Here is a 23,265-nt window from a genome sequence, read left to right on the forward strand (position 1 = left end):
TGGGCCGGGGCTATGGTATTACGCCGCCTGCCTACTGATTACTGGCTGCTTGGCACTGGAGCGAGACAGGGAAGCCGGCGTACAGGGGAAGGTATGAATATGCAAAAGCCTGATTGCTTTTCATGATTAAAGCCTATTTAATATGGAAATGAGAGCAAGCCAGGTGATTAAAGGAGCATTGGGTGGTGGGGCAAAAAAGAGAGGAAAAAAAAGATGGAGGGGGGGAAAGAAGTGGGGAGAGACAGCACACCGGTAGTGAGGTGTGGAAGCTGGGATGTCAGAGTTATTCGCGAGACAGACACAGATTTGACCTCTCTGGGCATGGTTAGGATTGCTACTTTTTCTAGGTTCCACCACTTCACGAAACCACCATGACTCATTCCAGGTGTTTAAACAAAAACGTTTATTACAATGCTCCCATGCACTTTAACACACTTTCACACCTGCAAAAACAATAGTGTGTGTAGGTGTGACAGTTTGAAAAAAGCGGGAACCTTATTTAAATTCTTTGATCATTAATTCAGTTCAGTACCAGCATAATCAACGTCGTATTGAGCTTCCCACCCCAAAAAAATAACAATATGCCCATAAAAATTGACAGCGTAGAGATCAGGAGTGGCCAGAACAGATGTTTGAGAATATCACTGTCGTTCACGCATCCTAATGAAATATTTACCGTGTGATCTCTAAACGTGATGATTGAAAGAAAGAGACAGACACAGATAGGAAGCTTGTCATGATGTGACTTTGCCCATATGTTCTGGATGTCTTAAAGTGCTCCGAGGGGGTCCCGGCAGTCGCCCTGGGAGGGGGTTCAAAGCAGGGCCAGGGTCGCCTTAGCATTGGTAACGCTCCCCTAGCGACAACCTCTCGCTTGCCTGGTGACAAGCATCATTCTTCAACAGACGTTGCGTACACATACATGCACAAATTCATACAAGGCACACGCACATATATTAGCATACTCTGACAAAGCCCACACATATACACACAGAGTGCATGCATCAGCAAGAGAAACTCGAGGGAAAAAAATAGGGCACGGAAAGGCCATTTTTCATCTACAACGTGTATATGTGTGTGTTTGTGTGTGTTTGCACCTTTTGGGGTTGAATCTGCTAGCCTTGCAGCATGTTTGCAGTTTAAGCAAGCAGGCTGACAGACAAAGAGGCCAGACAGGATGTTATAAAACACAACCAGGTGAAGAAAAAAAAATCCAGGAGAGGAAAGGGTTAAAGGGTTTTGCATAAAGCTCAAGTATTTTGTGCACGCAAGAGTGCATCATGAGAACATTTCTGTAGTTATGTGTGTGCAGGTGTGTGTTATTCCGTCACCTGTGCTGCAAATATTAGTGGGTGTTCCGGTAGCAAGGCAGGCAAGCAAATGTCATGATATTTCCTTGTGTGTGTGTGTGTGTGTGTGTGTGTGTGTGTGTGTGTGTGCGTGCGTGTGCGTGTGCGTGTGCGTGTGCGTGTGTGTGTGCAGCCAACACGTTGGACTTAATTAGACCTAATAATGTAATCTAATTTGGTTGAAACTTGAGACTGCCTTGAGTGGCAATCTAATGTGTTGAACAAAGCTCTCCTCCTCTCTTTCATTTGGGGCTTGGAGTGCTTTCATGTCCTGTTCTCTTAATGATAAGACTGTCTGTCTGTCACTGACTGCCGCTCTAACAGGCTGACTAAATGTTTTGCCTCTGACCACCTAACAGACAAACTGCCATATAAAATGCATCCAGTCCTTTTCATTGCATAGCTTTTTTATTTTATTTTTTTCGACGGGGCTTTCAGTCGGCTTATCGTTCATTCAATTTCCAAGTTTTTTTGTCTAATTTAAAGGAATACGTTGAAAAAAATCGCGTATTTTTACTGTCAAAATATTTGTTGTGACATCCAAAACTGTGCGGTGTGTGTGATCTCTCTCAATACAATTTTCCCACTGCAAAGGATGGTGACCACACACAGCTGCTGGCCACATAGTTGAACCGTGCATTTGTGCTGATTTCTGTAGTGATGACACAAGATGTCTACACCATGCTTTGAGCTAAAATTAACCAACTGTAAAAGTCTATAATTTTCTGTGTCCAAAAAGGACATTTTACAATATTTAACAGACTGGTTTATGGCACTACAGGCAAAAAAAAATGCTTTTTCATCCAATCAATTTCAAGAGTTTGGGCTTTTTTGCATCTTTTAGATGTCTTCTTTCAGACAAGTGAAAACAAACTGAAGAAATACACATTTAGGTGTTTATTTTACTATACTTTGTTGATTTGCATCCATAGAAAGCTTCTATTGTTAAAATGAGCATTAGAGTATTAAAAAAGATATTTCAAAAAATAATTTTATAAAAAACATTATTGTCTTAATTTGAGTAACCTACTGTAAACGTTTTAAAGTGACATCTTCCAGTAAAAAAGATAACCTATTTTACTTTACCCTATTCACCTGTGGTGTCCCAAAGAAAATAATAGATATGTAAGTGTTAAAACTACCGTATTTAAAATGAAATAAAAAGTAACGATTATAAGTCACGCATATAGCTACTCTCTTCATTTGGAACTTTATTTACTAATTAGAGAATGAAAAAAAGAATAAAATGTTTACTGTGTTTTAGCATTTATTGTGGAATGACTGCTGCTTCAAGACTTTTTACAACCTTTATAATGCTTTATATCATAGCAACATCCATATCGTTTGATATAATGCACATAAATCTATACACTTTACTATTTAAATCTCCAGTTAAATACACATTGGTGACCAGTTCAACTGTATAATCTTTTGACATGTAATTCGGCCTGGAAACTTCTACAACACAGTGCCTCTCTTAGTCTCCTGGAGTCTGTGTAATCCTGGACAGCCTTCCCAGCTTTGGGTGTGATGGTGGCGACTGTCTCCTCTGATAACTTTGAACTGGTTTCCCTGCAGCGCTGGAAGTCCACAGGCCTCATCCCCCCCACCCACCCACCCCCCCTCACAGCCAGAAGAACGGCCTTGCTGCTTTATTAATCCCCTTCTCCTCACCACGCACACAGATGAATTTTAATCAGCTTTCTTAACCTCTTTTTTTCCCCTCATATGCTGCAGGATTTCTTTACAAATGCTCCGACACGCACACACATACACACACACACACACACACACACACACACACAAACACACTCTCACAGGCTCTTACACACACACACACACACACACACACACACACACACACTGGGGGCGGCTCCTCTATCACCTTCTTCCTCGCCTTTCACAATTGGTTTCAGCTGAAGAAGTCCTTCAGGCCTGCCGGTGTGTGTTTGTTTGGGCTGTGTGATTTGCGTGTGTGTGTGTGTGTGTGTGTGTGTGTGTCTGTGTGTCTGTGTGTGATGTTTTACTTAGAACAAACATACAGTGCAGCTCTCACTCACTCTAATGAAATCATCCCAGGCTACATTAATCCCTCCTGAAGGCCACTGTCAAAATAACAAGCTGCTAGGATTCTTTAAAGAGAGCTATCTGTCTTGAACAGGTGAGATGTGTCTGTGTGTGCGTGTGTATGTGTGTGTCTGTGTGTGTGTGTGTGTGTGTGTGTGTGTGTGTGTGTGTGTGTGTGTGTGTGTGTGTGTGTGTGTGTGTGTGTGTGTGTGTGTGTTGTACTGTGTTAAGACGTGCATATATAGTGACAAAAGAGTTCCATTCAAAACTGGAATTGAACTTTTGTAAAAGGTGTTTGAGTCTCAGTACCTCTTCTGTCCTGCCTGGGGCAAATCCCCCTGGCCGGTGTCAGCCTCCTCTCCAGATCCTCATCTCTGCTGGGGGTCACCTGGATGCCCACCTCCACCGGAATGGCCCCTACACCCAGCTCCAGCGACCTGGGAGAGATGGAAATGCTCCTGTCCCTGCCAGTCTCCCCAGGCTTGGAGAAAGACCCAGGTCCGCCCCGGAGCCCTCGGCAAAGGCGACGCTTGTGCTCGATGAAAACCAGGATATCGCCCAATGGGAAGTTGGTCTGGCACTGGCCGCAGGTCAGCATGTCATGCTCCCCGGGGCCCACCCTCCGAGGGCTGGGGGTGGACGGCTGTGGAGAAGGAGATCCCGCCCCTGAGTCATGATTGGCCTCTACTGCAGAGAAAAAAGAAAGGAGATGTATAAACGTTTTTTGGGGGGAAGAAAGCTAAAAAACACAGGCAGGTTTCGTTTTACCTGATAAAAGCCGGCGCTCCCTACCAAACGAGATCATTGCATTCACAATTGTGTCACTTTCATGCACACTGTAAAGCTACTCCACAGAGACAACACCTGCACATCTGCGTGGGCGTGACCCTGCAGCACATATTCTCAATGTGTGTGCGTATGCTTCTTCATGTGTGTGTTTGCGGCCAGGAAGCTATTCATCTCGGTGCATGCTGGGTTTCCGGTAAGGGCCTTCGCTACACTAAGCTATCATAGCTAGATGGCTGCTTTCACCACGTGGGACTTGTGCAGTAAAACAAAGTGTAGCGTAGCAGAGGCCAAAGCCACCACCAGCGTGTGTGTGTTTCTGTGTGTGTGTGTGTGTGTGTGTGTGTGTGTGTGTGTGTGTGTGTGTGTGTGTGTGTGTGTGTGTATGTGTGTGTGTTATGAGACAGAGAAAAGATGTCTAAATGCTGGAGGAGCTCACAGGTGAGTATGAACACGCTAACTCCACAGACAGAAAATCTATAAAGCCAAACCTGAGGTCCTGTTAAGAGAGTAAATCTCATTCTTCACAGATCTGACACGGTCATTAATAACCATTACACATTCTTCCCCCGCCACCTCCCCTATGGTGGAGACTCAGTCCCTCAGCTTAAAGTAAATCCCTGATGGACAACCTCAATTTTTTCCCTTTTTTAAATACTACCCTGATGTCTCAGAAAATGTGTCCTCTTCTTGAAAAAAAAAAAAAGCCTGGAGGATATCTGAAGCTCCAGATACTCTAGGGGCGTCTGAGTGAGCGGGTACCCAGGGAGAGGTGTTGATGCCTGGGAGAGCAGCATAGCAGCGCCTGCCTGTCTCTGCAGCTCCTCCACTTTTAGTACCCCGCATCCCCCGCACCCCTCCCCTTTTTCGCCTCTCTTCTTCTCCAAACATGACACCCTAATAATTGCAAAGATTAGACAAAGAGGGTGTGTGCTGGTTTGTGTGTGTGTGTGAAGCTATCAGACCAGAGATCCTAAACTCTCTTATCACCCATCTCAAACTGCCAGGGAGGCGTTGCTCCACTAAATTCCCCGTCATAACCGTTAAACTCAGGGAAGAGTTCCGGCTGAATATTACCCAGTTTTACCCAGTTTTCTTTTTATTATTTCAAATAAGTCTTTGCCACTATGAATCACCCCCCTCTGCACCCACACACACCCACACATGCGTTCCAGTCCACTCGCTTCGCCCTGGAGTGATGATCCGATGCCAAATATCTTTTCTCTAAATGGAGATGGGTTCCTGGACGCCTGCCAAATAATTTCCATCTCATAATCTTTGGCGGCAAAGAAGGAACACAAACACATATTTACCTACAGTTCACAGCTTGCAACCACGATTCACATGAAGCAATGTTCCAGAGTGTTCACATAAGCGCGTGCGTGCATGTGCGCATATGTACGATGCATATAAGTAGCACTGTGCAGGAGATAACAACATGGCGCTCACTCTCACTTCTGAGGTTGAAAGCAAGACAGGTGGCATAAGAGCCTCGTGAGTTGGAAATGTGGGAAAGAAAAAAAAGAGTTGACAGACACCTGCTTTTGGACTTTATGTAAGAGACAAATAGAGTAAGGCCTGTTTGTTCACATATGATTGAGTAACACGGCCTGGGGGCGGAAGGCCGTAAATTAATAGGCGTTGGCATTGTCACCATGCCATTGGAATATCAGTCGGACTTCTTATTAAAACCGCACCTCTCTCCGAAACCCGCTCACTCGTCTTTCCCGAGGCTCACCTGTGTGAGAAAAAAGAAGCCAGGTGCAAGAAGGAACGGAACCTGGAATGCTGGCAAAAAAACCTCAACCTTGGTGGACACATTGTAATGGAAAGAATAACACTAAATGTAGCCTATCATCATGACAGACAGTGTCTAATTCTCACTTTATAAACTGCTATGTGAGAGGAACACGCTCGATAGGTAAGGGAGCATAGCAGAGGCACTGTCAAACATGCCATCGCTGAGAAGGCGCGATGATAGCAATGAAACCCGGCTGTCTGACATGAAACCACACATACTTTATTTCTCTCTCTTGGTCTCTGTCTGTCTGACACAAACACACACACACACACACACACACACACACACACACACACACACACACACACACACACACACACACACACACACACACACACACACACATACTACTGAGTATTCCTCCTGCTACTCTATCTTATCAAGTGTGAGTTAAGTCAGGCAGCCTTAGAGCACCCCCTATCAGTTTGACGAGGAGAGAGTCAGTCAGTCACTGCACTGCTGCTGCTGCTGCTGCTGCTGCTGCTGCTGCTGCTGCTGCTGCTGCTGCTGCTGCACACTGCCGCTGCACAATGTGTACCAGATGGGAGACACAGCTGAAGACAATGGGCTTCTTTCACCAATATTTCCAGTTGTGCGAAAGGTCGAAAAATATATTAAAACGCACAATAAGCACTTAATGATCAAATGGTGTTTCAACAGGCCAGGAATTGTTTCATTTGCAGCTTTTTTTATGGTTTGAGTTGTAATTTTAGTGCGAAAACTGTTATATATTATGTGACGCCCTCTTGAGTGTTTTTCACACGATTGGCCAGGTATAAACCAGCTAAGTAGGTAAAGCTGGCCAAAGTGCATCATGTGTATATAAAGTTCCTCTGACATTAATTGCCCATATAAATCCTTCTAATTCCTTATTGTTGTGCTTGTCCTTATATGCTCGTATAAAGGTGTTTCTGTTGTTGTCATTGCAGCCTGAGGTGAAGGTGATAGGGAATTAAAATGTCCAACATGGTTTGACATGTTCCACTCTGCCTTATAAGTCAAACAGGAAACTCTAGAATTGTAATTTTGCTGGATGTGAAACATTTGTTTTTAATTAACGATGTGCATTTGATGAGATTCTTCCGAGCGGCGTTAAAAACAGAAAGCGAAAAACTGTTTTTCCGCTCGACTCCTGACCTTATAGAACATTTTTTAATGCCAGCTGCACACTGTGTTCTGCTGGTAAAAGGCAGAGGATAAGGCCAGGGGCACTCGTATGACAGTCGACCATACTGTATGGGTTCAGACCTGTCTCCATTTCTTTGTTTTCCCCCTTCCATTTGCTGAGCTAAACACACACACATACACACACACACACACACACACACACACACACACACACACACACACACACACACACACACACATACACACACACACTCACACACACACACACACACACACACACACACACACACACACACACACACACACACACACACACACACACACACACACACACACACGTGAAAACCCCACAGGGGAAAGTGGGATAAGATTCACGCTGTCATTGAAAATAAATGACACTAGCAACGTTGCAGATGGTTGCAATCAAAAATTCAAACAACAAGCGGCCTCGCTTAGCCTAGCCCTTTTTTTTTCCTCGGATGCGATTGCCAATGAAAGCTGCAACAGTGTGTGTTGTGAAAGGCCAGGCCTGTGTGTTTCATTATCTTATCACCATTTAATCTGCTGCAGTCTCATTTCTTATCATAAATCTTAGATTATCAGCCTGAAAGTGAGCAAAAATACGGCTCTGCAGCTGACTGTGACTTGTTACTAAATCGTTTGCAAGCTGTGAGGCATGACATTTAGGGGTATAAATCAAATTTGCTAAACAATTTTTTAAGAGATATAATAATAAGAGTAAAAAAGAAGGAGCTTTATGGCATTGCAAAACTGATTTAATGTGTTCGATTGAAAGAGAATTTAAGAACAAACTGCTCGCAATAAATCACACATCGCTCACCAATCATCTCCTGTGAGATTATCATCCGGTTACCACAATGTGTGTGAATATTTAGTGTGGTGTTGCAGTGCGTATACTGGTTTTTCTCCCCCCTCAGCGTTTTGATAGCCATATGGTGCGAATAAAGGCGAAAACATTAACTGTTTCACAAGTAGCATGCCAATTCTGAGAGTAAACAGTTATCACAAGGCGTTTCCAAGGCTAGATCCAGAAAGCAATCCTCTCTAATAATTCCGATATTAGTCAAAAAATACCGATCTCTAGAACAACGAGAGGCCTGTGGTGCTAAACACATGACGTTAATGTGTGAGTAAATCATAATGATAATCCTATGATAGGTTTCTTTGTCATGGATGTGACTACAAACTGAATAAATGAGCCTAAAACAAAAAGCCTAGAGGGGGTGATTGCCTGCATTAGCCTTCCTAAAACAAAGGATGTGCTGTATACTGAAGGTCAAATTTAACTTAGACCGAATATCTTATACATGTGATTGGTTTGTTTGTGAACATATAGATCGGTCACACATTTTGAGGGCAGTTTCACAGTACATTGTATGGAGTGAGTACATTGTGTGCATTCACAGTCCCTTTTTGACAAGTAGAACGCAGACTTCCAATAAAAGCCTGTCCAGAAATATGCTGATATTCAGGTTCTGTGCACTTCCAAGCAGAGTATGACCTATGAGCGGCATGTCTGCAGGGCACAAGGCTGTGTTTAGTTACAGTGGATAACCCCCTGATCTGACATGTGGTTGATATGTACGCTGGCACCCTGCAGAAACTTTATATTATTACTCGTGTAAAGAGATACCTCGGGACTGGTCTTGACAACTGACACTAAAACCTCTGAAAATTAAGCATAAACTTCATGAAACCGACGATACGCTCTATGTACCCGCAGCTCTCTATATTGTGTTTACTCAAATGTGTGTTTTTTTTCCCAGCACTTTTCAGATCCTTTATGCTGAGGTGTGATCCTTGTCCTCTCCAGACCCCACCCAGCTTAAGGAAACAGCCCACAGCGACACACAGCCCCAGGCCACTGAATGATGGGTCCATCATACGCCTTCCGTCCATCACAGCAGCAGATGTGAAATCATTATTAAGAAATTGTAAGGCGAATGGTAAACATGGCTTAGGCGTTTCATGCAAATACAGGAGCATCAGTGCGACCATTGTTCTCTGAACAATCGGATGGAAATAAAAAATGTTTTTTGCTATATTCAAAATCCAGTTTTCGTTGATAGCATCAGAAAGTAAATAAACAAAAATTACTTGCATGTTTTTTCTTAATTTGGAACTTTTTAGACTTTTAGGTCATTGAGGCCAACGACAGGAGACAGTACCATGCCAGAAAACAGGTAGGACCAGATTCAAGGCCCAGCATATGCACTCTAATAACCACTCTTAGCATTTACACTACTCCTCACATGATTGAGCTGAACATCAAACATTTGTCAGTGTTTGCAGAATATCTCAACTTAAATTGTTGTTTGACACTGGTAAGGCTCCGCTGACAGGTGAGCGGTGATTAATAAATCCTGTGAAAAGCAGTCATTAAAAGCTTCAGGCAAGATCACATGCACCCCGGGGACATCTGAATGGCCCGGACAAAGAAATTAGGAAATTTTAAGCGAATCTGTGACAACTAATTATCAGGCTAATTATGCAAGAATCTGCATTCAGCACCAGGGAAGAATTTGCTGACTGTACAGCAGGTGCTAATGTGTAAAAAAAAAATGAAAAAAAAAAATGAAAGGAAGATGTCAAACAAAGTGACCCATGGCTGGAAGGAGGGAAGGCAAATATTTAACAGTTAGTCCAAATATGTACCATTTCACATATTTAAATGTGTAAAAAACCTAGCAATTATTGGTCATGATTCATGCAGGTAAATGTTGAACAGACACACATATGCCTGAGGTGAAACTGTTTGAATTTTGCACATTTGTTAAGATGCATGAGGGGTAATATTTCCTTAATTAACTGACAGGCAGTGTCTGTGACAGCACGGAGGATAAACTGCTGGAGCAATATTTGTCCAAAATCTGCTGAGGGATGCACCACACTTTCCCATTTAGAAAACAACAACACTGGTTAAAGCAAACATTTAGATTTCAGATTGCTCTTTAAAATTACAGTAATCATTTCAATTGAGGGACGAAAGGAGAGATAAGTCAGTGACATGAGGGAGATATAGTGACTGGGGTGAATGATTAGTTGAAATGCTAAATGTGTCGGGAGGGACGGAATGCGTCTTTCCAACACAAAACAGATTGGCCAGAGATTACATCATGAACTTCTGCAATGAATTACCCAGATTAGGCCTCTATGAAATTGGATTTAGGCATAGCACAGCGCTGGGAGATGAAGGTTAGATTGATATAATTGATTTGAAATTGGATTATAGGACTTTTTAATCATATACTCCACAAAGACATAAAAAAAAACCTTCCTCAGATTAAATCTGCGCAATTTAATCACTGTTTCTTTTTTTGGACGCAGCTTTGAAAAGCTTCAAACAAAGTTAAGTGAGCCCTTTGTTTTTGAAATATCATAATAATACAAGTTTAGTTTGTCCGTTTATTGCGTGTTGATTTTTGTTTTCGGATGTGAGGGACAAATTAACTGATGTGCGTCCACGATTTGAGTTCTGTAATGCTCTGGTCACCTTAAACTGCAGAAAGTCGTTTGTATGTCAAGCCAAACATATTCACAACTTAAAAAATGCCTAAAGGAAGACATTTCACTTAAATTATAATGCCTTTCAGGTCGAATTGAAAAAATAAGAAGTTACGTGGTGCAGAATCACAAAACAAATGTGAAAAGTGACAAAATAACTGTTTGAAAATGAGTGAATATTTAAAGAAAGTAGACATAAACATTCAGCCACGTGTGGCAAAATGCTGGGGGAAAGAAAAATCTAAATTGTTTTGTGATGAAATGCATTACACGGTCACACGTGCGTGAACAAACAAACACACACACTCACACACACTTTGCCAGACAGTCCCAATGTAGATGTCATGAGATCATCTCTCGTAAAGTCATATAAAGCTGCAAACGGCATTTGAAATATACCAGAATTATCCTAAAACATTTTAAAGGTATAAAACAACTATTAACAACATGTTTAAGGACTTAAATATCTAATAAATAAGTAAAACAACAGTGTTATTATTGTGTCTGCACGTGTTTCAACTTGGTAAATGTATTTTTGACTAATTTCAGTTATTATCGGCAATGCTCTCTCTTCTTCCGCGCATTTTCAAAGATTAATACAACTTTTGTACCAATAGCAAAATACATATTTTAATTTAGACCTCAAAATTTGAATTAATACTAGAAATAAACCATAAATTATACACTTAATCATGTATGAAGTGAGATGTCTGGCAGGAATTGAACTCACCTCGTACTGTCTCCCTGTGCGTCAACGATAAGTGCTGCGGGTTCACCTGCTTGCGGCGGGACATTGCCCCGGCATTTACTTTGGCATCGCCCGGTGAACGGCACTTGGAGTCGGCTCGGACCGTGGTGTCGGTGCTCTCTGGCTCGCAGGTGAACAACTTTTCCCCTCTCCTAATTCCTCCACTCTTCTGCTGCAACTTCAACGCGCGCTCGAGGAGGCGAGGAGCCGGACAGGAGCGAAATAAGGATGGAACACGAGTTTGTCCAAAAAAAAAAGAAAAAAGAAAATGTCCTGCAGCGTCTTCGGGAGGAAGCAACACCTGGATTTTAGGAAGCCTAAGAAGTAGTAGTTTTAAAGGGAGGCAGTTGGCTACTATAGCGGCCGATGTGTTTCAGGTATGTTTTTGCAATGACCTTTTTCAGATACAAATCCTGGACAGTTCTGCAGCGACCGTGGTGACAGATGAAGTACGGAGCACTCCACTGGGTGATGGGTTCTTATTTAGCTCCTTTCCCCTTCTCCCCTTTCTCTTGTGTTTTTAATGATATGATTATATCTTCTGGGGTCAAATGGCTGCTGTTTATTCTAGGATTCCCTACAGTCCTTCCATTTCAGCAGTGGTGCGCTAAAATGACCCTTTGGCACTGACTCCTCCTGTGCGTTTTGGCATCGGCGCGCGGAACGGCAACTCTTGGCTCTGCTGGCAGGAGCCTCGTTGATTGAGAGAGAGAGTGTGAAGCAGAGAGAGGGGGGAGAGAGAGTGCACGCGGGCAGACAAGACACCTCCTCCTCCTCCTCTTCGTCCAACAAGCAAGAGGTCCAATGTTTCCCAGTTTCCTTACAGTGTCGAGGCTACTTCGCGTTGACTCAAACGATGAAAGAAGCGGCTGGCTTTGGGAGGATCCGTGTGTGCGCAGACTATAAGCAAGCCCTGTGCTTTTGTTTGTATGTATGAGGGTGGGTGTGTGTGGCTGGGGTTGCCTCCACTGGGGTGGGATACAAGTCCAAGTGCGTCCGTGACGTTTGCATGTAAACAGCGGAGAACAAAACACGCGGACCCAGTCTGGTGTAGGCAACTCAACGTGGCTCCCCGGATCTAATGGGCTCCATACAAAGTCATTAATACTTCTTTCTAAGGCAGTGTGACAATGTCTGCATTTAGAATCAATGAAGTAACCACCAAATCACTTCTCTTACCTTCTCATTTATGACCTTGAATAGCCATTACCTCCAAAAGACCGTCAAATCCAAGACATCTCGTCATGTTTCCATTTTCTTTCCTTTATGTTTTAATCAGAAACCTAATTGTTTTAACTAATTTTCCTCTCATAAAATGCATACCAGAAGGAAACCGTTTTAAAATGCCTGAAATATCAAGTCCACCTACCTATCAGATTAAATATCTGGGTTTAAAGGTCACCTTTAATTGAGATATTAAAAAAAGTTATGTTATTGTAGGATTCTACTTTATCTAATAAGCTTCTAAATGATGATGAATATTAATGTAAAACACTGTCTCATATTGAATCAGAGAAGGAATGCATTTTTATTGTTAAGTTAATTTAAACATGTTGTGAGGCAACAGTACCCTCTGTTGGCAAAGTTAGGACACATTTAAACCTGTGTAGGAGGGGAGGGGGTGAAACCTTAACACTGCCTTACTCTACTTTATTCTTATTTTTAGAATAGAGCCCTCCTTAATTCGCCATTTATACAATTCAGAATAAGAGAGTCCTTGAAGAGCAGATCAGGTTCACTCCGAGGCAATTAATGGCACTAATGGGCAATCATCCCGCACATAATTCACTGTATTCATTTAGATCAGTGTATGCACAGATAAGTGCTTTGTACAGACTAAAGAACACACTCAAGATTCGTTTTTTCTCCCCACCTTACCGTATAATTCAAACCTTCTCCGTGGTATAATTTACTTGAAATACATTGTTGAATAAAAATACGGAGGCCTAATACGGCCATTTAAAGTTGACACTCTTTCCTCGTGGATCAGCAGGGAAAGTGTGCAGCTATAGCGATGCATTTTATAGTCGGCCATTAATAAAACATGGTGGGCAATTTTAAGAGCATTAGAAGTTTGATTGCTTCAGGGCAGGCCTAGGGGACTTTCAGGACAGTAATTATTTATATAAATGAAATGTCATCTCAGCTCTGGCTCAAGTCGACATAACCTCAGCAGACTCCACATGGAAACACTACAGCACAAACAGCTATCTTTCACAGATAGGCCCGAGCATGTTGTCGAGCATATTGCTTTGACTGGAGCCCATAAATTCCGCATGTGATGTTACATGAAATGTCTCCGTTTTTGGCATCGGGGGCCAAGAGAGCAACAGCGAGCCGTGGACACATCGGGATGCTGAAAGAAAACATTTTCCCCAAGTTCACGCACTCTCTTTGCTATCCCTACTGGCTTCAAGCAGCTCCTTGATCCTCACCCCATGGGTTTCTCAATAATACATCAATGTCTCCATTATAGCTTGTATCTGCCGGCTGCGGGTAAAGGCAGCTTCAACTGGGTTGCACAGGGCCAGTAAACCACAAATACACCGACTTGTGGACACAGGAAAGGTTTTAAGTCCAAAGTGTTGCCTCTAAGGAGACACGCATCTCGTGTGTGGTAAAGTGCCAGAGCTGAATGGGAGATACCTGAACACACCTCAGGGCAATACATACACGAGAGACGAGGCTGAGATGGAAGTTTTGTCCAAGGGAACAAGGGACATTGTGTCTGCATTTTAGGTCTATTCCCCAAAATGACCCGGGTTTTAAGATTCCACTTATAATTTATGTTAAAAATGCGCCCAGGGACAAAGTTGACGGGGGAGCTCTTGCACATCAGTGGACAGTGAATGCAATTTCTGGGTCACAACCTTCGTCACATCCCTTTATGTTCCATTTTTCATGCCTCTCACATCTGTTTACTCTCTAAAGAATACTTAAATTGCATTAATGTCTTAAAATAGAATAACATATATGAAAGGGGGAATAACTTCACTGAGCATAATGCAGTTTTAAGAACAAAGAAAGGATTAAATGTTGAGGTTAAGTGGCAGCCCTTTTTGATGTGTTTCACCACATAAACAATGAAGGGTCCACTCCAGGACAGCTCATGGTAATAGGAATATTGCTCTGGGATTTGCTTATAGTCGGTGTTTCATTATGCAATGTTTAATATTAATAAAGAAAGTACAATTATATATTATTCATAGGCTGATTTATTGTGGTTGGTGTGCATGTGTGTGGACCTTGAGTGACAGATTGAGATGCTCCCTTGCTACGGGCAATACAACCAGACAAGGCTCTTACTTTTCTACAGGACACATCCTGACAATTTCTCCCACAGTTAAGAGGATTTGTCCGAGCACGGTTGAATATATAATGCATGTAGATTCCAAATTTTAATTTGGACCGAGTAAATGATTCAATGCTGGCTGTCCTCAGAAGAGAGGCTGGGAGGGGAATGGAGAGGGCACAAGATGTTAGCCTACTTGTAGTCAGCTCTTTCGCTGGAACATTTGAAGAAAACAAAGGCCATAACTGTTACATGAGCTTTAGTTCATATAAAGCCTGAAAAGAGTGAAGTGTGTAAAAATCATGATTTAATTTAATTGCACCCATTTTTCTTTTACAAAATCATTGCATTACCTTGATATTTTACTCTGTAAATTATGATTCACCATTGGTTTAATGCATTTTATAGCCATATCTCATATGCCTTTAAAGGATTACAATAGTTTTAGCTTGACATATTGATAAAAGGATGTCATTATTGCTCTTTTATTAAACTCAGAGTTTAATTAATCGACACAATTAGCTGTAACATGTCATCTGTAATTAAGGCAATGTTTCCCTGTGTTTCTTTAACTTTAAACTCTTGGTCAAATTCATCTTATTTCCATAAAGACAAAAATGAAAACGTGTTTTTAAAGATATTAGACAAAAGATTGTTATGATATGGCCTAAGTCTCATCTTCTCCTGCACAAGGCTAATAAAGAATGTTTTTTAGGTTTTTTTTGGTTTAAATAATTGTCAAGCTTTTTATTGCATTGTACTAATTGTTCAAATAAGTCAGCTTTTCAGGTCATATTTGCATGTGAAGAACTCACAGTCCTGGCTGCCAAAGTCCAAAAGTGATCAATTGTTTCCCTCTAGTGGATAATATGGGAGTAACATATTTTCATCATGTTTACTAGAAAACTTGTATTCTTCCGAGTAGCCTATGCGTTGTTTATCTTGTGTACAACAGACAAAATAGTTTTAAAAGCGTTGAACATAAGATTCAATACAGAAAAATAACATCCAAAACATAACCACAGCACAAGTGTGTCAGATATTCTGCGTCATGACGTCAGCCAACATTGTCCCTCTGACGTACTCCATAATGGCGGTGCCCTTGTTACAATGGGGACTGTTGTGGATCACTTGTTAGCCATATTCTTTTGAATTACTGCTCTGTATTCACAAAGCTGTCTGTTTTTGGTTATTTTGTCAGACGGCTACATGTTAAAGGTAAGAGACGTGTCAAATTAGAAACAGAATTCTTACTAGTTTTGACGGAGCACATTCCTCCTAGCCTTCAGCGGTGTTAAGACCGCGAGTAAGACAAGTTTGCTAGCCGAGAATGCTACCGAAGAGTATCACCTGGCTAGCGTAATGCTAATTCTCAACTGTATTTATTTTACAATTGAATGTGTTTAGCTTGTCCGTGTCTTTAGCTGACCTTACCGGCATACAGTTTAGCCCATACATAATAGACTTATACCAACGCATTGGTGGTTATTTTGCGACGTTACCTCCACGCACGCCAACTTTTAGTTCCCATTAGCCATAGCTCGGTTAACATGATCAAATGCTAGTGAGTTGTTAGCAGTTAGCAGTTTTGGTATGCTAATTCAGCATATTCTTCGTTGTGTTTAATCCAATAGGAGTGTGTTAATCATGTCACATAATGAATGTGTGTCTGTATGCGTAGTGATAGCCTTGGCAAATGAATGGGATGGGTGGTGCAATGCCATCCATAATGTCCAACGTCTTCTTTTGCTTTTCCAACTTTAGGATTGTTAAACTGTAAGCAGCTAGTTAATTAATCTACAGAAACTGGACATGAGGAAAATACAGGTTAGCAAAATGTAACCCTTTCCTTATTTGCATAGTTCTGACTGACTATGAAGAAATGTTTTAAGGTAATTACAGTTACTAATTAATTGATGTTAAAATAAGTATACCCAATGGTGCAAAATACACAAGTACTATACGTAAGTACAACTTTGAACTACCTGTACTTCACCTGAGTATTTCCAGTGGGTCAGTAGTTACTTTGCAGGTTCATATGATTAATAAATAATTAAATCAACAAATAAATAAACAAAAACTTAAAAATGAATACAGGAAACCTGGCAGAATTAAGCTGCAAAATTAAATACATTTTTATATTATCAATGTCATTTTGCATAAGTACTTTGGTACTATTCGTGGATGGTAATACTTGTGTACTTTTACTAAAGTAAGATTTATAAGGCAGGACTTTTACTTATAATTTAATGGTGAGCTGTCCAGTAGCTATGTAGCTGATTTAAACGCGCAACAGTTTAGCCCATACATAATAGACTTTCAGTTGGTGGTTTTTTGCGAGTTACGTTCCGGACCAATTTAGTCCGCTAGCTGCTCCGACATGTCATGCTAGTGAGATGAGAGTAGCGTTTGTCTGTTTACTCTCGTTGTTTAATAACGTGTCAGCGAATGTTAATCGCATTTTCACATAATCAATGTTTTTGTGATGGTGGTAGCCTTGGAATGACATGGATGGTTCAATGCGACCAATAATGTAACTCTTCTTTGGCTTTTCCGCTTTAGTTTGTAAACTGGGCAGCTAGCTGAGCAGAGGAATACGGGTTAGAATGTACCTTAGTCCTAATTTGATAGTTTACTGATATGAGAATGTTTTAAGTATTAAGTACAAAATGCGTTAAAATATTACCCATTAAATAAAAAATAGTATTCATTTGAACTACCTTACTCACCTGGTATTCATTATTTAGAGTATTTCTTTCACCACTGAGTATACCTCTTAAAATCTCAGCCTGTAGTAAGGTTCAAGGTGTTTACAGGTTGCCCTAAACACAAGACTAGCATCTATATATTTCAGATAGAAGTAGAGGGCAACACAAATATGATACAGAAATGATCATGCTATTTCAGTGGTAGTGTTTATTGTTGAAGCTATTATGTTAGTCTGTCTGACAGTGTACCAAATACACCAGTGTTCCTAGTCTGAATGAAAACTATTTCCTGTGAATTTTGTCTATAACTGCGGTGTTGTTTTATGCATTGGCAGTCAGGTGCAGCGGGTCCATCCACCGTTGCCTCTCCTCAGCTCATGAAGGAATTCAAGGAGAACTTTTCAGGCCAAATAATTCTGGACCACATCAAGCCATGCTGGTACTGGGACAAGAAGGATTTAGCCCACACCCCCTCCCAGTCTGAAGGCCTGGACCCGGGGACAGAGGCTCGGTATCGGAGGGAAGGAGCCCGCTTCATTTTTGACGTTGGGACCAGACTTGGCCTGTATCCTCGATTTGGTTTTATTTGAATGTGGAAAAACAGATAATGTATATCTTAAATTATGATCAATGTGTCAAGACATAACAGCATTCAAACCTTGAAGAAATTATACAACTGAAATACCCTGTGCTGTCAAGATGTGGTGTTTTCTGCTTTCCCTCTCCACTTCAACGGAAATTGCATTAACATTTTGTATTAAAGACAATGAGTTATTATATCTAATGATCATAACGTCACATTCAAAGTGATCCATCATTTGTCTGAATTGATTTACATAGCTGCTAAAGAATGTAACTTAGCAGCAGCTCCCTATCTATCTAAATAACTGTGAGTGGTTTTTGTGATCTCCTTGACTCTCATCTTCAGACACTATGACACGCTGGCAACTGGTATCATATATTTCCACCGCTTCTACATGTTTCACTCCTTCAAGCAGTTCCCAAGATATGTAAGTTGAATGAATGGTATTTGTTAGATTTTCCTCTTCTTTTAAAATGGACCAAAAATGGTGGATTAATGTTGTGATTTGTGTCCCAACAGGTGACCGGTGCATGCTGCCTTTTCCTAGCTGGCAAAGTGGAGGAAACCCCCAAGAAGTGTAAAGACATCATCAAAACTGCCCGCAGCTTGCTGAACGATGTACAGTTTGCTCAGTTTGGAGACGACCCGAAGGTGAAGTTTGTTTAACTTAAATAGTTTTTCCCTGTATACTTTTTTTCTTTGTGCAGAACCGAAATGAATGGTCCTTTTTTTTTTACCTAGCTTTACACATCCCTTGCCTAACATCATGTTTCTTTACAAACCAAAACAACTAAAACTTTCAGTTAACTGCTACAGAAAAACAATCCTAGTGTTATTAAGGAAGACTGCCTGTTGACTGGTTTTTGTACACCTGAGTAAAATGTGATTTAAAAAAAGGTTACAGTGCCTCAAAAAAACTAAACGTATTCTGACTACACGGTGCACCTTTGTTGAAGTTACTAATAAGTATTTTGGCTACAGTTGTGCCACTGGGTCAGAGGTGGAAAAACATGCATCTAGCTGAAAGGCTGTGGATTGAGTAAGCCATTAGTCCCCCTGCTTGAGCCTGTTGTGTTTTTGCTCTTTAGTATATTTAAGGTATTCTTTGTTTCTTTCAACAGGAAGAGGTGATGGTGTTGGAGAGAATTCTGCTCCAGACTATCAAATTTGACCTGCAGGTGGAGCACCCTTACATGTTCCTTCTGCGCTACGTCAAGCAACTCAAAGGTGACACAGAAGAAGAGTGATCCACAGAGTGTGATACATTAGTTCTTTAGAAATCTGGTAAACTAATTGATGTCTTTCTTCTTGTTAAAGGTGAGAAGAATAAAGTGTGCAAGGTGCTTCAAATGGCATGGACCTTTGTCAATGACAGGTGAGCAGTTGGCATGGAATCTGTCTTTGTATAAGGCAGTGTCCACATCGGTTCTTTTATCTAGAGACATATTTTGAAGGTTATTTTTTAGAAAAATATAGTACGAGTGCAATAGATGAGGGCACCGCTAACCGTTTTTGACCGACATAAATCTTGTTTTCTGGCATCACTACAATGTTACGGGGAAAATTTGCATTTCGGTACGAGGGCACAGCGCCTGTTACCAGGTTAAGACAAATCCCTGTATCATATCACTGCTCTGTTAGACTGACTAGCTTTGCAACCCATTTCATTTTATTTGGGTTACTATTTATTAGTTTGATACAACTAGGAGATTCTTGCTCTTACTATGAATTACATTGTCATGGCTAAATCTAACAGCTGTAAAGTACAGAGATAAAAGTTTTAAAGGGCTTCTCCATCTCAGTTATGATAGTTTCTGTATTAAAGACATGGTGAATATAGAATGAAAAATAGGGTGATGTCTTTTATTGTGGAGAGAGAAGACTCAAACAGTATTCCCTGTGTCCCTGGCAGCCTGTGCACCATGCTGTCTCTGCAATGGGAACCAGAGATCATTGCGGTGGCCGTCATGTACCTGGCGGGCCGCCTCTGTAAATTCGACATCCAGGAGTGGACCGCGAAGCAGTCGTCACGGCGCTGGTGGGAGATGTTTGTGCAGGACGTCCCAGTGGAGCTGCTTGAAGGTATTCATCAATACACTCCCTGCCACTCGTACGATATTCAGTTTCATCCTTTCTTCAGAATTGTCTCAGCAAACAAAAACTCTTGTCTTCCCAGATATTTGCCACCAGATCCTGGATCTGTACTCCCAGGGAAACAAGCCCATCCCTCAGCAGATTCAGGAGAAGGAGAGGGCAGCTGCTCCCCAGATCCCTCCAATCCCACAGGGACTGCCACCAGCCCCTGCCCCTCCCCCCCCACCACCAAAGAAGACTTCACCTCAGGGAGGCAGCCCCGCACGCCAGCTTAAACGCTCACATGTGAGTATACGCCCGAATTGCATTGCTTAAAACAAAGGCCAATGGAAAGACCCCCGATATAGATTTTTGAATATGTTTATTTAAAACACAATATATGACTCGGCAGCTTAAAGACATGAAGAAACTATTATTTTCCGCTTCGCTCTAATGCATTATGTTCCCTGTAATTTTGTCTGGAAGTGTATATTTTTGTAGAAAAACCCCTGCTGAGTATTTGCATTCATGTTTTTCATGTTGTTTTTGTTTTTTCAGACATCTCCAAAAGATGAACCAAAGGCTCCAGGTAAGACTGGTTAAACCTCATGCATCCTAAATCCTTCTCATGTGTTTAAAACGGTTTACCTACTGAAATACCTCCAAGCTAAGTTTGCTAATTCATTGACTTCAATCAAGATAAGAAAAATGGCGACGTTACAGTTTCATTCTGGAGATTCAAGATGCCAAGGGATTTATTAATACTGAAGCCTGCATCAACGTTTCTTATGCCATCACTAAAGTTTAACATCTTTCTTAACGGGTCTCTTTTCATTGACAGAACAAGTTGGATCAAAGATAACTCGACTGGAGAGCCCCATGCCCCCTCTGCCTACATCGCAGCCTCCCCCAGGTAAAATTACTGCTCATCTTAAATTGGTAGATCTAGTTTGGGAGGAAATTGGAGTGATTTAGAGTTGGTTATCCTGCGTCTCATTTGGGACACTTCCCTTCCCTGCATGTCGCACACTGTGAACACAGCGCTGTCTGAAATCGCATCCGGCTCTCCAGCGTTCCTCCCTCAATCTTCTGCTTTTTGCTGTACCTGGCATTTAGACGCACTTATGCCCTCTGAATAGCCAATGTAAGCACAGAAGAATGCAAATATAGACTTGGCACCATAGTATACGTGCTGGCCCCTTCCCAACACCCCGCTGTCTGTTTGCGTGTCCCATCGTAGAGCATTAATGAACAGCAGAGACCCCCTACCTGGGCCCCCAGCTTAGAAAGCAACCCCTCTTAAAGATTTGAGTCCTCTCAGTCTGCTTACATAACCAGCCACTCGTCTGTTTCCCAACACACGCATACTCCTAGCCTCAGCCCAATCCCAGACCAATCTGATTAGTGCTTGAGCCCAATAATGAGACCTCCTGTGTCTGGGAACGGAGAGGTTATTTTGAACATTTTGGAATGACTAGCAGGGTTATTTCCCAGAAAAGATGCCAAATTTCTAAGTTGTTTTCTCCTTGTCCACTCACTTAGATCGCAAAGCCCCGGTTCCTGCCCCTCCCACGGAAGCAGAACCAATAACCGAAGCTGCTCCTCCTCTCCCGCATGCTCCACCTCCACACAAGCCGCCTCCACTACCCCATCGTCCTCCTCCACCTCCGCCCTCCAACTACATCATGTCCACCACCAGCTCCTACATGTCTGGAGAAGGCTACCAGAGTCTGCAGTCCATGATGAAGACAGAAGGCCCCTCCTATGCCCCGATGCCTCCCAGCTATGCGCCCCCTATACCGCCGTATCATGTCTATCCACCCCCTGCCGCACCACCTCCAGGCCCTCCTCCTTCAAACTACCCGCCGCCCAACTTGGCGCCGGCGTACCCACCGCCAGGCTACAACAACTACCCGCCTCCACGCATGCCTCCAGGCCACGTTCCCCCTCAGGTTATAGGTCTTCCTGCTGGCTACCCTCCACCCCCCGTGCCCCCAGGACAGTCACAGGTGCCCATGCCCCCTCTGCCTGGCATGCCTATGAATCACGGTGGGTGGATGAGATGAGATGAGATGAGTGAAACAACGGTCCACGAACTGAAACTGTGCAGAGCCACAGCTGGAGATGGAAACAACGGGAACTTGTGTTACGCAGCGGGCACACACAGACGGAGAGCCTGATCGCTTCCAGTCTGACTTTTGTTGACGGGATTCATAATGAAGCCTTCACAACAAAAACACTTGAATGGAAAAGTGAGACCTAGATCCAGCAACTTGTAATGAAACTGTTCACTGTTATTGTACTGGAAATTTAGCAAGAAATATTAGCACCCTGAGTTCAGATTTGTCAGATATGCTCATTCATTAATTGTGGAGTTTTTACTTTACCTTTTTTGAGTAGAATAAAGGTCTTGTATTTGCTTCTACACTATCACCCTGATTTTGATGTTTCAAATTTCCACTCGTACAAACGTTTATTTTGCGGCAGTATGTTGTGTTTTTTTTACTCAACATTCCTACTGTTTTGCTGAGAAAAAACTTGAGAAGGCTGTACATGCAGTAAGTAGGTAAATAAGTCATACTAGATTTCTGTGAAAACACAGTCTTGTCAATTTATGCCACTGCAACTAATTTCCTGTCGAATGTTTTAATGGATCTGCACTGCAGACAGTATTACATGTAATAAATACAAGTCATCTAGCTAATCATGTCTAACACTGGACAGTCAGTTATATTTGTACATGTCTGTTCTTTTCATTTAGGCTTCTTTTTTTGAGTTCAAATCCTTATGTGCCTTAGTCAGGCTTCTCTTTTCTGTATCCTGAACGCAGCTTTTGTTTTGTGTCTAAGTGGGATTTACGACAATAAAGACCTGCTTTTCCTACTTAGAACTGAGTAGTGCGTTTTCAATCTGTAGTAGTCGAAAAATGCCATTAATCTGCACCACTGTATGTTCTTATCTGTAGCCTATAAACTGAAAGCAGATAAAGATATTAAAGCTAATTGTATAAAGTGGATATAGTTTAGAATGTCTTCCATAAAACCAACATGCAGCGATATATATTACTTAAAGCTACATTTTAGCTAGTATTGCCATCAGTATTGGTTATCTATTTCAACTGTTTTACAAAAAAAAATGACTTAGAAAAAACGAAATAGTATAGTATGTCAAATATATGACAAAACATGAAAAAGTAGGGTATGTC

General features: G+C 41.8%; 2 protein-coding genes across 4 annotated transcripts in view; one reads left to right on the plus strand and one right to left on the minus strand.

Annotated features, from left to right (window-relative positions):
* The window catches only part of bcl11bb (BCL11 transcription factor B b), a 30,618-nt gene extending 18,338 nt beyond the window's left edge, over positions 1-12,280 (minus strand). The window contains exons 1-2 of one of the 2 annotated variants that reach the window (XM_063902368.1): positions 11,387-12,280; positions 3,726-4,100 (exon numbers count right to left, since the gene is read on the minus strand). In XM_063902368.1, coding sequence (XP_063758438.1) covers positions 3,726-4,100; positions 11,387-11,450 — 439 coding nt within the window. In that variant the 5' untranslated portion in view covers positions 11,451-12,280. Of the gene's footprint in view, positions 1-3,725; positions 4,104-11,386 lie in introns of both variants that reach the window. The other variant, XM_063902367.1, reaches the window with a different exon arrangement.
* Positions 12,281-15,771: 3,491 nt separating this feature from the next.
* Positions 15,772-22,950, plus strand: ccnk (cyclin K). 2 transcript variants are annotated; one of them, XM_063902781.1, is made up of 12 exons: positions 15,772-15,914; positions 16,461-16,523; positions 17,740-17,969; positions 18,333-18,414; positions 18,507-18,638; positions 19,109-19,214; positions 19,305-19,362; positions 19,900-20,069; positions 20,164-20,366; positions 20,619-20,649; positions 20,902-20,973; positions 21,603-22,950. In XM_063902781.1, the coding sequence occupies exons 2-12, from the start codon at positions 16,509-16,511 to the stop codon at positions 22,124-22,126; spliced, it is 1,623 nt and encodes a 540-aa protein (XP_063758851.1). In that variant the 5' UTR covers positions 15,772-15,914; positions 16,461-16,508; the 3' UTR covers positions 22,127-22,950. The 2 variants fall into 2 exon arrangements, with proteins under 2 accessions (XP_063758851.1, XP_063758852.1); XM_063902782.1 differs by lacking the exon at positions 16,461-16,523 and having other exon boundaries at positions 15,782-15,914.
* Positions 22,951-23,265: the final 315 nt, after the last annotated feature.

Source organism: Eleginops maclovinus, chromosome 15 (genome assembly GCF_036324505.1).
Source record: "Eleginops maclovinus isolate JMC-PN-2008 ecotype Puerto Natales chromosome 15, JC_Emac_rtc_rv5, whole genome shotgun sequence".
Lineage (NCBI taxonomy): Eukaryota > Metazoa > Chordata > Actinopteri > Perciformes > Eleginopidae > Eleginops > Eleginops maclovinus.

Coding starts and splice junctions, on each gene's coding strand:
- ccnk (XM_063902781.1), top strand. Junction 20,367..20,618: donor GCCAGCTTAAACGCTCACAT/GTGAGTATACGC, acceptor TTGTTTTTTCAG/ACATCTCCAAAAGATGAACC. Junction 20,650..20,901: donor AGATGAACCAAAGGCTCCAG/GTAAGACTGGTT, acceptor TTTCATTGACAG/AACAAGTTGGATCAAAGATA.